Genomic DNA, 16,660 nt, shown 5'->3' on the forward strand with positions numbered 1-16,660 from the left:
TATAGTTAATAGGTGGCATGGCATGATGTTTGCCTTATTATTAGTGTTTATGTTTAGTGTGCACTAGGTCTATTATATGAGCTTATGTTCTTCTTTTGCCGTTTAGATTTAGTGCTTCTTTTGAGTATGTAGAAACCGCATGAAAGAAACCGTATGTATGATAAGGCTTGAATATAATGTAATGTACTTTCTAAATGAATGAAAGCACCTTTTGATTGCCCTGTTTAAGTTTACATTGTTTTATGTTACTTACAGACATATTATTTATCCTTTGCCTATTGTCTCTGAAATAGTCATCAAAATAAATTTTATTTTCTATAAGGCTTAGTTAAATGTCGAACACTAAGTTGGCTCCAAAAGGTAATATTGGATTGTTGGTTGTGGTTTTATGCAGAAATAAAAGAACAAAAAACGCAAGCTTTCTTACTACCGTATATAAGATCTAGAGGTGGTTTCAGCTGTGCCAGTGTTAGATGGGTGCGTTTGCAGTAAAATAATTTTTGCAGGAGAAAAAAATTTCTTATTTATTTTGAATGTTGTGTTGTTGCATACTATCACCTTAATGAATAGCTGCTTTATTGCTGTTTTACAATATTTATGTAATAGCTGAGGTGCCTTATAATTTTAAGAGGCCATCAGCTCAAGGTCGACAGTCAAAACGAGCACTTAGTGTATCATTGCCACCGAATTCTATCAGGTACTAGGTTATTATGACAACTATGATTATGTCAGGTATAATTATGTAAGAAAATAAATCCACCTGTCTTTTATGCTTTGTATAGTGATGGAGAGCAATCGAGACCTAAAAAGGCTAGAGCAAGGCCTTCGACATACATCACAGCTGGGAGTAAGCATTTTGTTTTGATTTATGGCTATAAAGAGGACATATATGTGCATCAATATAATAAGCTTTCTTTCTTTTTATTTATGTTGCATTACAGAAAAACCTAAATCTACTAAAGCAACAGGTTCATCTGCGCGGAGTTCAGAGCAATTAGAGAAGACGCCGAAAAGTAAGCATTGCTTTAATTTTGGGGGTTAGCGTATGTGTGCTGCTGTGTCGGAGAAATATTTGGTTTTATTTACTTAGTAGGTTTTGTTCTTGAATTATTTTTGTATATGACAGAAAGAAGCAAGGCTACTAAGACAGCTCCATCATGTGCGCAGAGTTCGGAGCAGCTACAAAAGGCACCTAAAAGTAAGCATTGGTGTAGGTTCAGTTTAAAGGGTTAATTAGTGTATGTGTGCTGCTGTGTGGGAGAAATATTTGGGTGCATTTACTAAGCAAGTTTTTTTTTTAAATTGTTTTGGTATATGGCAGAAAGAAGCAAGGCTACTAAGGCAGCTGCATCATCTGGACAGAGTTCAAAACAATCAAAGGATTTGGCTAAGGGTGAGATCATATTGTAATTACGATTTTCAAAGAAAATCTATATATGTTGCTGTATAATATGTTGTTTACTACTTTCTGTTCTTTTTTAATGTTATAATTTTACAAGGAAAAACAAAGTGTCAGTATCTGCACCGGCACAAACTTCAAAGCAATTAAGGGATGCGGCTAAAAGTAAGTCTTTATTTATAGTTGCAGTTCATGGGATCAGTATATATATGTTGTTGTGTGATGGAATTTAACAAGTTATCTTTTGATAATGTTACAGAAACACCTGTGGCTGCTGTAGGGAAGCCACTGCCTACACAACCATTACAGTTAGCTTCGCCTACTTACTGTGCCAAATGTGGAGCTAAGAAATTCCAGTTTGAAACCAAGCATTTCTGTTGTGGTGATGGAGATGTTAAGATAGTTGCTAATGACTATCCCCTAGAATTAGTAAGGCTTTTTACTTCAAAGGATGAAGATGCTGTGCATTTTAGAAAGTATGCTAGATTATACAATAATTTATTTGCTTTTAGTTCAATTGGCGGTAAATACGAAAGAGAAACACATAAAGGAATATATGTCTTTAAATTACATGGTCAAATATACCATTCTGTACCAGATTTAATTCCGGATGAAAAAGGCCCAAAATACTTGCAGCTGTACTTCTATGATGGTCAAAATGAACTTAAACATCGAGCAGATTGTTTTCCTGAATTAAGACAAGATGTAATTGACATATTAATGCGAGTAACTAGAGATAATCCATATGCAAGATTTTTTCGCTCTTTGAAAGAAGTAACTGTCAATGAAAGTACTAACATCATAATAAATTCAAACACTGTACCAGATCAAAGAGTGTATAATGCTCCCACTTCAGATGAAGTTGCAGTTATTTGGCCTGATAGTGTTTCGTCGAGCCAGAGTTCATGGCTGCATATCCTTGTAACTGGAAAATCTACAGAAATTCACCGAATTGCCCACTATTATGGGTGCTATGACCCTTTACAGTATCCTCTACTCTTTCCAAAAGGTGAATGTGGTTGGCATCAAGGACTGAAAAAAGTTTCGCACGGTAGAGACAGGCAATTGGCCACTGAACCTGATCCTATTCAGTCTTGCGCGGTACATACTCCAGCAGAGTTTCTGGATGCAGAAGCCGCCCGTGAGTTTGCACAAAGACCTTAATTTTTAACATTGCTTTTATAACATTGCTTCCTTTATATAGGCTTGATTACTTAATGCTTATTATTTCCTTTGGTTATTGCTTAATTACTAAATTACTATTATTTCTTTGGCTCTTTCCATTGGCTGTTATTATTATTATTATTATTATTATTCCTTTGGCTATTTCCTCTAGCATTGCTTAATTACTTAATTTTTTTCCTTTCAATGATCATAACATTGTTTCATTTTGATAATTAATCACTTCGTGCTTATTATAGGTGCTTTTGGAAGGCATACCAGGGCCGATAAGTACATCTCTGCAAGAGAATACTATGCCTACATGATTCAAATCAGGATAGGAAACATGCTTCTAAGGGCGGGTCGTGCTTTCCTGCAGTACATTGTAGATATGTATATCAAAGTTGAAAATACTAGATTAGACTTTTTTCGGAGGAATCAAGATACAATAAGAGCTGATCTATATAAAGGGATTCTTGATACCGTTGAAAGTGGAGAAACAAATGCAGCAAATGTTGGACATAAGTTCATTTTGCCACCATCTTTTCTAGGAGGGCCTCGTGATATGAAAAGGAGATATTTGAATGCAATGGCGCTTGTGCAGAAGTACGGAAAACCTGATCTCTTCGTTACTGTGACGTACAATGCAAATTTGCCAGAGATAAAAGCTGAACTGTTGCCAGGTGAAGCTGCTCAGGATCGGCCAGATTTAGTTGCTAGAATATTTCGAGCAAAGTTGATTGCTCTCAGGAAAAAAATCAAGAAAGAAAAAATATTTGGCAAAGTAGCTGCTATGATTTATGTTGTGGAATTCCAGAAAAGAGGGTTACCCCATGCTCATTTCTTGTTAATTCTACAGCCACAGTACAAGATGAAGTGTCCTGCTGATTATGATAAATTTGTTTGCGCAGAAATACCTTCTGTGAATCAACCCGAACTCCGTAAAATTGTGTTGCAGCATATGATGCATGGACCATGTGGGGAATTAAATCCAGAATGCCCTTGTATGAGAAAGAAAGATAGTGTATCTTCTTGTAAAAATGGGTATCCAAAACAATTTACACCACAAACAACAACAAATAAGGATGGCTACCCATGCTATCGCAGGACGGATACTGGAGAACAAGTCAAGGTCAGGGGTGCTTACTTAGACAATCGATGGGTTGTGCCTTATAACCCTTATCTGTCTTCACTTTTTTACTGCCATTTAAATGTTGAGGTTTGTTCAACTATAAAAGCAGTAAAGTACTTGTACAAATATGTTTACAAGGGACATGATCGGGTTGCCTTTAGTGTTTCAGCTGAGGATAGAAATTCTGGAGATGAGATTGCTCAATATCAATCAGGTAGGTGGGTGTCACCATGTGAAGCAGCATGGAGAATTTTTAGATTTGACTTATTTGAGATATATCCACCGGTAATTCCTCTCTCAGTTCATATGCCAGAAATGAACACCGTGTGTGTGCGGCCACATGAAAGACTAGATGTGGGAATTGCAAGTGGTGTTTATGCAAAGACTCCTTTAACTGAGTTTCTCCGTTTAAATGCTGCTTCTGAGAATGGTTTGGGGTATTTTTATGGAGAATTTCCAGAGCACTATAGATGGGATGCTACTGCAAAAGCATGGTTCAGGCGGAAACGTAAAACAAAAATGGTAGGCCGTTTAACCTTCGTAGCTCCTTCTGAAGGTGAGCGCTTCTATTTGCGGTTGCTATTGCTGAATGTCAAGAGTCCTAAGTCATTTACAGACTTACGGACAGTTCACGGGCATGTATGTGCGAGCTTCAAGGAGGCGTGCCTTAAAGCTAGTATCTTAGAAGTGGATGATGCTGCAAACATTTGTTTAGCTGAAGCAACTGAAATTCAGCTGCCAATAGCTTTACGCCGCTTGTTTGCTACTGTGCTTATATTCTGTCAGCCAGAAAACCCTGAAGAACTATGGTGCAGATACTATGCTGCATTGTCATAAGATTTTGCAAAAAAAAATCTTGGTGCAGAAACCAAAATTAAAAAGCTCACAATCAGATCAATTGAGCAGCATCTAGAAGCTATGGGAAAGTCATTGGGTGAATGTGGTTTGGGTTCTTTAAGTGATAGCACTGATAGCATGATTGACAGAACAAAGGATATACAAGACGCATTAGATGCCCCAATTCCTCAGAGCTGTATTGACAGTCGCAGCCTCTTAAATGCAGCTCAAAAGGAAGCATTTACGTCTATGATGGAGCATGTAATACAAGGAAAACCAGGAGCATTTTTTGTAGATGGTCCAGGTGGAACCGGCAAAACATTCTTATACAATGCACTGTATGCAGAGGTACGCCTCATGAATAAGATTGTTTTGCCGACAGCAACCTCTGGCATAGCTGCAGCAAACATTCCTTCTGGTAGAACAGCGCACTCAAGATTCAAAATACCAGTAGACAGTGATTGCTCACTAGCATGCAGCGTTTCTAAGCAAAGTAGCCTAGCAGCATTGATAAAAGAGACAACTCTTATAATATGGGATGAAGCATCAATGGCAAACAAGCAAAATTTGGAATCCTTGGACTTGTTGTTACAGGATGTATGTGATAATAATATTGTATTCGGTGGAAAAGTAATTGTATTTGGAGGGGATTTTCAACAGGTGCTGCCTGTTGTTCCTAATAAGTCTCAGAAAGAAGCAGTTGATGCAAGTGTGGTGAGTTCGTATATATGGAATCATTTAAAGAGATTCAGATTGACTGAAAACTTAAGGGCCAGAGAAGACCCTGCATTCAGTGATTTCTTGCTTGCATTAGGAAATGGAGAATTGCAAGCTGTGGAAAGTGAACTTGTTCAGTTACCAACACAGATAGTGAAGACTTTTCCGCCCGAAGAAAATCCAATATTAGAATACCTAGAATCGACTTTTCCAGAATTGAGTTCAAGCAGTTTGGATCCTAAATTTTTTTCAAGGAGAGCTGTTCTAACTCCTATAAATGATGATGTCGATTCTATAAATTCGTTCATGATTGATAAGTTTCCAGGGGAAGCAAGAACATATACAAGCTATGATACTATTTTGGATGACACTGGCAACATATACCCTACAGAATTTCTGAACAAACTGTGCCCAGGCGGAATGAGTCCTCACAACCTTGTGTTGAAGAAGGATTGCCCAGTAATACTGCTCAGAAACCTGTTACCTTCTTCTGGTCTGTGTAACGGTACACGGCTCATATGTAAGAGATTTTTCTCAAATTTAATCGAGTGTGTGATTGATGTTGGACAGTATCAAGGTGAACATGTGTTTATACCTCGAATTAAACTCAGGCCATCAAGTTCTCAGAAGTATCCTTTTCAATTTCAGAGGAGTCAATTTCCAATCAAATTAAGTTTTGCAATGACCATCAATAAGTCTCAAGGGCAGACACTAGACCAAGTGTTGGTCTATCTTCCTCGATCATGCTTTTCGCATGGTCAATTATATGTCACTCTTTCACGTGCACGAACAGCGGATAAAATCAAAGTCCTATCAGTTGCTCCTGCTATAGAATACGCCCAAACATCTGTTAAAAATGTTGTTTCGTACACTGTCTTAAAACTAGCAGGAGTGATCTAGATAAGAACGCAAAAAAACTAGCCTCTAATTACATATTATCTTAGTTGAGAAAATATATATGCATTACCACATAAATCCTTAATTCAGTTTCTTTTACGTGTTTACATTGCAGGAAATCCGGTTTTAAAGGACCTACATCCAAGCCTGAAGTCATTTTGTGTACATTTCTGAACACCTTTTGAACAATAGCATTATGATTATAGCAATTTAGAATAAGTTATGACTGTATCAAATGTTCTACTAAGATGCATCATGTACTCTTTATTATTTTGATTATAATATAAATATGAAGTGCTCCTTCTTAGAAAGCAAAAATTCATTTATATTACTCATATAAATATCTAAATATTATATTGCAATAGTAGTATCATAGAGTATGCTAGAAAATTTAGGCTATCTTTTAGGGTGGCTTTTAGAGTGGCTTAAGATCTGACAACCTATCATAGACTTTTCAGCCAAAATTTAGAATTTGGACCATATGAAATTTCTCCAATGAGTTCTTTTTTTTTAAAGACTTTTTAAAAAAAACATATAACTTATTATTTTCTTATATGTAAGTAGAAAATCAGACATATCAAATATAAAAAACACTTTGAATACCTAACCAAAAGCATAGAATGTGCAGTCTAAAGCTCAGAGTACAGATTTGCAAATCAGAGGTATGGGATGAACAGTATAAACAGTAACAGCAACATTTTTTTTAAAAAAAAAACCTCACTGGTTATTTTCCAATGTATCTCTAGAAGTATCCAAGGCTATTGTAGTTAATTTACCTGTGATTTTAAGCACTACATGTTTTCCTAAAGCACTATAAAAGCATTTGCTGCTAGGTCATGCGTTTTTTTTTTGGGTTTACAGAAGCAAATATTCTCAGCATTAATTCCTGAACTATGGAAGGTATGGTTTTTCCTTTATGCAATAACTACTCATATTAATTTTTAGAATGCTTCTTTTCGTTTACCTTTTCTAAGAAAGTTATTGTTATTTAGTTGTTTGTTTTTTTAGCAAAAAAAAAAAAAAAAAAAAAAAAAAAAAAAAAAGCATTGCAGATTCTATTTATAGCCGATAGTAACCATGAAATTCTGTACACATTTATATGCACAGAGTTAAAATTCAGAACAACTAGACACAAACCACAGTATGTGTATTTGAATCAGTTGAATGCATCAAGCAAGTCTTACATAGTCAGAGTAGTAGTTGCTGAAAAGGGAAGGGACATACTATCTTCCAAAAAAACTGTCAGATTCCAGACTTTGCTACTGAAGGATGAGCAGCTATCTATTTTCTGCTTTAAAAGATTATAAGTCCATATTATTTTAGGTATGTTTTTAATGTGAGAATCTAAGTGTTTACCACTCATTTTTGGTTGGACTGTTTTGATGTGAGAATCTAAGTGCTTTCCAAGTACAAACCTTTCATTATTATTATTGTATGTAGTAGTCTAACTAATTTAGTGTTCACCTTTGCTCCACATAAAAAAGAGAAACACATAAATTAATAAAAAGTCAATGGAAAATAGGCAAACACTTCTGAAAGATTTTAGACTAGAAAAAAAAAAGGGGGAATAGATCTTCTTGTTACAAAAATGCTTAGACAATAAAATCAGAGTATATGATGCTTTTAACATGCTGCTTAGTTTTGTAAACTATAGACTTATTTTAGTCAAGGTAATAGTAGATGTTATATATCCATGTTGCTTTAGGTTGCTGCTACGTATTATATTTGCCTATGATTGTTTTAAAAAGACTTGGTGATAACTCTAATATCCTATTATGCTGTTTGATTCCAATTATGCATTCTGAACTTTGATACATGTAATTCCTTTCAATGAGTTGTTTTATGCACTATATTCTACGAGTCATGAGCATAAATTGCTATTAGTAAAATTGTTTTTGCTATTTTATGCACTTTATTCCACGAGGTAAGACCATAAATTGCTATTAGTAAATGTACATGATCAGGTGTTACTTTGAATCGGATCTTGTTATAAAATAATCAATAAGTTGATAAGTGACATCTAGATTGATTAATAGATTGATCACATCTTATACTATACTCTGTTAGTATCATTTATACCTATCCATTAGCATTTGTTATCACCATTCTATTAATTAGCTATAATTTATCAGCACACTTGGTTACCTATCAAAGCTCCTCCTCGGCTTCTCAGCTTGATCTGTACTATATCTGCTGGTAGCTTTGAAAAAGTACAGATCAAGCTGAGAAATATTTGGATTTCCATTTGGTTATCACCACACTATAAATTAGCTATAATTTGAGCTGGTAAAAAAAAAAAAAAAAAGAGTCATTATCATTATCATTATATTATAAATTTACCATAATTCGATCTGAAACAAAATTCTCGACGATTTCTACAAGAGAGATACATTATATAATAGGATTATTCTAATACATTAATGACAGCATTTTTTTTTCTGCCAGATATGAAGATAGCTATTTATATTTATAACTTTGACTTGCAAATTCAAATAAATGCATTGGACTAACTAACAAGCAGAAGCAGATTGCTGAATTTTCTTTACAATGTGATGCTAATAGCATCGAGTGGCTTACAAGTTTGTGCTGCAATATTGTAGAGCAACATGATGCGAGGTACTTTATTTGGAGATCAGATTGAGGCTTTTGAAGATGCACTGCAGTATCTGGGAGAATATGATATTTCGTCTGCACCAATCAAATTTATAGATGAAAAATGGAGAACTGACCTTGATCAGTTTCCTTACCAAATGACTTTTGGCAGTAGAACTGTGATTCAGCCAGTTGATCCCGAACTTGGACCAGTTTTACCTAACTACCAGCTAATAGCAGCTATTCCTCGTGCAGTGGATCCAGATGAGAGATATGGTAAGATAATATAACTTGACATGTTCAAAATAACTCTATATAATAAAAATACTAATTAGCATTTTTTAATCACAGATGTTGTAGGAGTGGTTCTTTATGTAGAAGACGAACCAAGAACAGTTGAAGGGAAGGATGGAGGACGAGATAGTTTAGTGCGAGAAATAATCATCACTGATCAGAGGTTACTTTACATGATACTCGGTGTCAAACAAAATATAAAATTTTATTTAATCATGTTTGTGTATTACAATAATTAAAAATGTGTTTGTCATGAAATAGCTGCGATCAACCACTCTCCATCTCTCTGTGGAATGACTTGACAGAACCAAGGTACTTCGACGGATTAAAGAACTGGGCAGATTCGTTCCAAGTCATAGGATTTAGAGCACTCAAACCATATACTCGTCGTGGTGAGGCATAAATTGCTACTATTAAATTACTCAAACATTTTAATGCCATGAATATAACATTGCTGCTGCTTTATATAGGATTTTCAATGAACTCAAGTATGTCTACTCGCATTATATATGAACCTAAAGGAGAACGAGCACGTGTGCTGCAAGACTGGTAATTTTTTTTTGCAAGAAATAGATTCAGAAATAACAGCACCATAAATCTTATAATTTGCTAATTCTGTTTCCACTAAAACTTATGCCAGGGTAAAACTCTTCCACCAGAGAATAGTTGACAGGCAGGCAATGGTATTAGATGTTAAATACCCAAGTGAAAACAAAAAGATAGTTTCAATTGCTGACCTGAAGCGAAGAAAGGTAAGATATTGCTCTTACTGAATTCATTCAAAGATTCATACCTAACTGAAAATTAGACATGTGAAATCTAACAAATATTCATTAACTATAATATGTACATAGCCAAGCAACACCATGCAAGAAGAGATTCTTTGGATTGAAGTGACTATTCAAAATGCTGACTTAGACAAGGTGAACGCATATACAGGATGTTCTAATTGCTCAAAGCGCTCCAATCTCCCATTGCAGAAGCGTTTCACATGTTCTTCTTGTTCAAACAAAGAGAGTATCTGCTCAGAGAGGTATATGCATATGGACTTATATAACTATCTTCATTTAGTAGCATTATACTTAATAACATAGACTTATTGTTTATACTAGACTAGAGCGACATTTAAGTTCAAAATTAGACTCTATTTAGTATTATTATACTTAATGACATAGACTTATTGTTTATACTAGAGCAACATTTAAGTTCGAAGCTAGCGATGACACAGGAAGTATGACATTCACTACATTCAACGATGATACAGAAAGACTATTCAGAAAAACTGCTGCAGAAATCTATGCTATAAAAGAAGAGGTATAACATTACAATCACCATTCTAGCTCTTTAGTTTCATATTATTTTACTTACAACTGAGAATATACATAGAAGAAGCACTTAAGCAACTTCTTCTTAGCAACTTTTTCTTATCATTAAGAAACTGCTAATTATGGCCAAAATTACACTTGAATCAAAGAGTACACCACATAAAAAGTCTTACAAACCTACAAAATCAAAGATGTAGCTTTTACCTGTTACATTTTTAGAGTTTATTTCTGACATATGCTACTATAATGCATTCAATACAGAGTGATTACGACACATTCAGAGCTATTCAGAATACGCTTAGCAGCATCCCGTTCTACATTCAAGTAGGGCCAACTTTGCATCTGGCTCAAAACAATGTCCTAGAGTGGCCAATCAAATCTGTGCAGCTGAAAGAGGATCCTAACACACAGGAGATTACAGATGAAACCCAAGGAGCAAATGAAACGCAAGTGACCAACATCATGACTGAGATGCAAAGTTCTGAGCCATTTATTCCTACACCAAACCTGAAAATCTCTTCAAGGAACCATCCGCAGCAAGAGCCTTTTACTGAGGAGCTTGAATCACCTCAGCAACCTTCTGAAATGATCAAGCAAGCAAAATCTGCAGGGAAAAGGCCCATGGAAGCTGAAGCTGAGCAAGACACATCACAGTTGCAAAAATCACAATCTGCTGCAAAGAAAAAGCTTTGCTTTGGTGGAATGTCTCCACAGAAGCGCACTAAAAGTCAAGGCCAAACCACATCTCTGGGAAGAGGTAATGCTGAGGATGCTGCTGAGCTAACTGAAACTGATCAGAAACAAACCACACCTATCACTGTGAAGACTGAAAAAATCAAAAACGCCTCCACTGAACCAGCCACTGATGGAAGTTAGTACCCGATATATCAGCTACCTAAAGAAGACGAAGCAATGTATGTAGTAAAGTGATCAACTATCTAACATCGGCCGATTAAGGTGCATTTCCTGCACACCTTTTGAATATTAAATATTTTGCTGCTCTCAAGTATCTAAGCAACCATAGCTGTTTCCTTTTGCTATGTTAAAAACACAACTACTCAAGTTTATCTAGCAAATGGCACATTAGGTGCCTTATGTTCTGTCTCTAGCATCTTCTAAGGATCATCTTTAAGTATGTCCTTATGGTTTTATGTATATAGAAGAAGGATGTTGTAGAAAGATGTCTTTTGAGGGGTTTCCTAGAAACAATGACAGTGGTTATTGTTTCTAGCAAACAACTAACTAAAACTTTGTCTTATGTACTCCTATTTATATAAATCTATATAAAAATATGTTTATTAAAATTGAACTGCTTATCTTGCTATTACTCTTATATGTAATTGCATAGACCTTTTAAAGAAAAACAAATGAAAATGTAAGAAATCAAGAAAAGATGCAAATGACAATATATATTACAACAGGTAAAATACTATATTTATTTAGTGTACACAAATACAATTTAAATATACTAAATCTTAGGCAAAGATAAAGACTAAGTAATCTAAGAACATACTCTTAAAACAATAATTCTACAGCTTAAACACAATCAGCCTACAGCTCCTAAACTGGTCCAAGCAACAACTCAAACAAAATAGGATAACCATGTCGGTAAACAACTAACGCTCCGACTCCATCGACAATTGCTTGATCTTCATAGAACAAATTAACTCCATTCTTCAAAACACTATTAGTGATAAGGTTATCCTCCTTTACTAAATGAAGTTCAACAGGCCACTGTTTCATTCTATGCCGGAGTAAAACTAAAGTGCAAGGTTCTATTTCATGAAGATGAGCCCTTGCAAATAATAGAGGAATCACCTGCATAGAACATAAACTATTTCAGTTTCTGACAGCAACAAATTATGATCATAATCAACTATAAACGAACAACTCACAATTTTTCCCTGGAAAATGGATCGACGATCAAACACATACTTAAATGACGGATCAGAGCATTGTTCTTGCATTTGAGTTAAATGTCTATCCATTTCCTCAGCACTCAGAGGGAGCCTTCTTCGAACAGGGATAGTTCGATTAGTAGGAACATTTACATGTGTTTTTTCCTCCCCGAATGAATTATACATTTTGGTGTGAATGATACCACTACCCATGAAATACAATATCAAAGTATCTCCTACTTCTAGATCATTATCTGAGATAAATTCTTTCCAGCCTGCATCAATATACATACCAGTAATCGACTTTCCAATGCAAGTCTTATAAACAACTATATCCCATGCAAGTCCATCTTCACCGCGGTAAATTCGAAAAGCTCCACATTGATCTGCTAGAATGTGATAAAACATGGAAGGAATCTCCTAAACAATACCAACAATTACCCTAATCAAGGCCACATAAACTTATCAAGTTTAAAAGTAAACTTTATTTTAAAAATAGCTAACTATACCACTACTTGTAGATGATCTTCATCCAATCTCTGAATCCACTTCATTGTACAACTGCCATCAGCCTAAAATACCAAAAGGGAAAAAAAAACCAAAAACAAACAAACATGAACATATTTTATAATACACTAATATATAATTATCATCAGTTTTCATGTTCAAATATCCATACCATTATTACTAGGCTATAAATCCAATGCAAATGAAAAATTCTAATTCTCCAAATTATATAACTCTTTTATATACTCATTAACATTACATAATTTTTTTAAAAAATATATATATTTAAGATAAGAAATCAAAGGGAACTGTAGCCATGTGAACTACACTATAAATGAATTTGCTTATTTCAGTTGATATATCAATGCAAAAAGGAAGAAAAAACAGAAGAAAACAAAAGGAAAAAAAAAACAAAAAAAAAAGGTAAACATGTAAGGAAATCAGTCACTTTTATCAAAGGAGTAAATCCATTACATATGTAAAGCTTCTCCATACAGATTATTCAAAGCTTTCCCATACAAATTTCTTTGACATTATTGAAAGTATTACAATTAAAAAAAAGCTTGGATATAAATCCATTACTCAATTATTATTAGATTTTAAGACAATATTAATCTTCAGAGGAGCAAACTGCATCACTTGAACTAAATTTGTGTAAAGGTTCAATAAGACTGAATCTTTCTACCATTGACATTGAAAATTTCCTCACATAAAAAGACTTATTCCCGCCATAATATATCATAAGAACTTCGCCTTCACATATTTGGTTATCGTTTACGAACACTTCCCAACCAATGCCAAGAGTCATATACTCTCTGGTTTGGCCTATGACTTTTGCCAATTCAACATTCCAAATCCGACTATTGTTCCCGCGGAGGACTTCCACCGGGCTAGATAAACAATATAGCATAGAAGTCCAACTTTCAGGTAGTTCCTGTAACAAATATTAATAACATAAAAGGCAATTCTACAACATAGAAGAAAAGCGTTAGCTATAATTAGTAAAAATCTCTTCCATACCAGCTCTTTTCGACATTCTTCTTGAAAAAGCACCACATGAGACGGCAAATTCTGATATAAGCTCATAATTTCGAAATACCAACACATCTATTCAAAAAATATAAACAGCTCCACTATTATAAAGGATCAAATAATTAATTGTCTATGCAAATAACTAAGTAACTCCAGCTCTAATAAGAGTTACACTTACTATATATTGACCTAAAGTTGGCGGTTTCTATAAAATCAGTTTTTAATATGACAACATAGCATAGAAGTCAAACTTTCAGTCTTTAGTTTTCTATGTACATACAACAATTTATGAAAATTAAGGACTAAACTATCTCACAATTAAATCACTCATTAAGAGGTTTCTATAAAATCAGTTTTCTTTGAGAATCAGTTTTCTGTTTTCTATGAAAATTAAAAACTAAACTATGTCACAATTAAATAAGTTTTCTATGAAATCTGTTTTCTTTGAAAATCAGATTACTTTGAAGAATTTATTTAATTAGAGAATTCTCTGAAGATCAATATAGACAGTTACATATTAATCAAATTTCTGTGGAATTTATCTATAAACTTATTAATTTGTTTAGCATATAGTCTATTAATTTCATTTATAGTGCAGTAAGCTTGTTTGAAGATTTCTATGGAAATCAGTTACTAATTTAATTGGAACAGTTATTAAAAAGATTAATGAAGTAATATTATAAATAAAAACAATTGTTACAGCAGAAAGCACAGAAAGCAACTGGTTTTTTTATCCAGTAAGTCTTCAAACCGAAGATGCCTCAGACAAATGCTCAGAGGACTTCCTTGAGTAAAGAAGTTCACCTGTAGTAGTAACCATAATCCATATGAATTAGATTAATTAGATTAGTGAACACTAAATAGACAACACAATAATATAAAAAGAAGGACTGATCATATCATATCACACTGCATTCATAGAAACTGAATTAGTCACAGCTTTCAGTGAGTAGTAATTTTAGTGACAAATCAATAAGAGTTGTCATTCATACCTACTGAACAACAAAGCAATAAAGATAAGAATGTTGAGCAGAAATCTATTCATATCAATAAAGCTATAATGAACAATATCGACAATAAAATAAATTTTCAGCTTAGAATATCCAATAAAAGCAAATAGATAGAGATAAATTTCTGCACATATTGTCAGCCTTAACAATGCATCATACATTTACAGCCTGAAAAAAAAAATAAAAACGAGGACATGTAAAAAAAAAATGGATTTCAGTATCTCTAGAATCAGTAATTATACAATTTATTTGTACATATAGGCATAGGATTCCAATTTTAACAATAGGACAAAAAATAAAAAAAATAAGCCTAGAAATATATTATAACTGTACGAAACATATATACACCTTTTTTGTGAAAATAAACTTCCTGAATATTTCATAGAAGCACCTACGTGGAATTCATGCAAATGCAATTCACATAACTTTTTAAAAAAAAAAGGAAAAAAAAAAAAGATTGTTAGTATAAATATAGAGCTATTGCTTTGCAATTCACATAACAGAAAAAAAAAAACCAGAAACAATCCTGTACCAAATATAATACACCTAACTCACAAAATGCTTCGAAAAATAATGCAAAATCACACTAGCTTTCACCTTCCTCTCATTAGCCAAAAAAAAAATACTAGCTTACCTCAAAATACCATTCTATATATCAAACTACTAAAAATCAACACCAAAGTTAATGGTAAATAAGGGAATCAACTCCAAAGTTAATGGTAATGTATTCCCTAATAATAATCTTTACTACAACTACGTTGTCTTCAGTTGAATTCACTACGTGAGTGACGTAATTGTATTAGAGTTCGTTAATAGCTATTTAGGTAATTTGTCAATAAAAAAAACCATATAAATATTGGCAATTAAATACCTAAATAGCACCCAAGTTTCGCGTTGAAGCCAACGATTTGGGTCTTACAAAGAAAAAAAAATTACTTGCATTCCATTCGACTAAACAATCTCCTACAAATAACTTGGGAAAAGTGTGTCAATATGAAAAATTCAAGAAGGCGAAAGATTATGGATGCCGGGCAAAAATAAAAAAATCATTGCTATGATTTCAAGAATTTGTACTTTAGATGCTCTCACAAATTAGCCGACATTACTTTCTATGTATTCTAGGATTAATGTAATTTAAATATTGTTACAATAGAGCAATATAATTATTTTTGCTTTGCAAATCCGTTTTTATCTTTAATGATGCAATACTATATTTCACTAACTGCTTATCTTTAAAATAACTCTAATTTCATAATGGTTGTGTTTATACGTCCCTAAATGAAAATAGTCACCTATTAATTCACGGCAAACAACGAACTAAGTGCAAAATATTTTGTATGATTAAAAGTCTAAGTGAAAAAAAAAACAAAAAAAAGAAAAAAGAAATGAGAACGTGCACTATAAAATAACACTAGGAACAAACTCACTCAAAATTATACAGGTAAAAAATGATTCTTTGCCAATAATACACTTCTACACTTTTACTTGATAAAAAAAAAAGGAAAAAAAATTTGGCACCAAAATACTACCCTCCATCAGTGCAATATATTTAAAAAAAAAAAATGCTACATTATTATCTATAAATATAGCACTTGCACTTCTCATTTACAACAACACCATAACAATATCATTCACCTTCTCTAATTTTCAAAATGGTTGAAAAAACAACCCAAAAAAATAATACATCTCTCCCTACTCTCATTAATCAAAAATCACTAATATCTTTCCTAAGAATACCACTACACACAAAACTTTAAACATGCTCAACCCCAAAGTTAATAGTAAATAGGGAGTCATCACCAAAGATCGTGGTAACATACTCCCTAAAAATATTCTTTAATACAATTATGTCACAACCG

At 33.6% G+C, this 16,660-nt stretch overlaps 2 protein-coding genes across 2 annotated transcripts; both read left to right on the top strand.

Annotated features, from left to right (window-relative positions):
- The first annotated feature begins 332 nt into the window (after positions 1-332).
- LOC145571273 (uncharacterized) lies at positions 333-4,529 on the top strand. The gene is made up of 9 exons (XM_081630337.1): positions 333-360; positions 607-697; positions 783-847; positions 942-1,013; positions 1,127-1,198; positions 1,322-1,406; positions 1,500-1,564; positions 1,659-2,540; positions 2,821-4,529. Exons 1-9 carry the CDS (start codon positions 333-335, stop codon positions 4,527-4,529), a joined length of 3,069 nt encoding a protein of 1,022 aa, XP_081486463.1.
- Positions 4,530-4,610: 81 nt separating this feature from the next.
- Positions 4,611-6,146, top strand: LOC145571274 (ATP-dependent DNA helicase pfh1-like). The gene has a single exon (XM_081630338.1). It carries the CDS (start codon positions 4,611-4,613, stop codon positions 6,144-6,146), a length of 1,536 nt encoding a protein of 511 aa, XP_081486464.1.
- Positions 6,147-16,660: the final 10,514 nt, after the last annotated feature.

The sequence above is a fragment of the Chenopodium album genome, chromosome 12, assembly GCF_948465745.1.
Source record: "Chenopodium album chromosome 12, dcCheAlbu1.1, whole genome shotgun sequence".
NCBI classification, from domain to species: Eukaryota; Viridiplantae; Streptophyta; class Magnoliopsida; order Caryophyllales; family Amaranthaceae; genus Chenopodium; species Chenopodium album.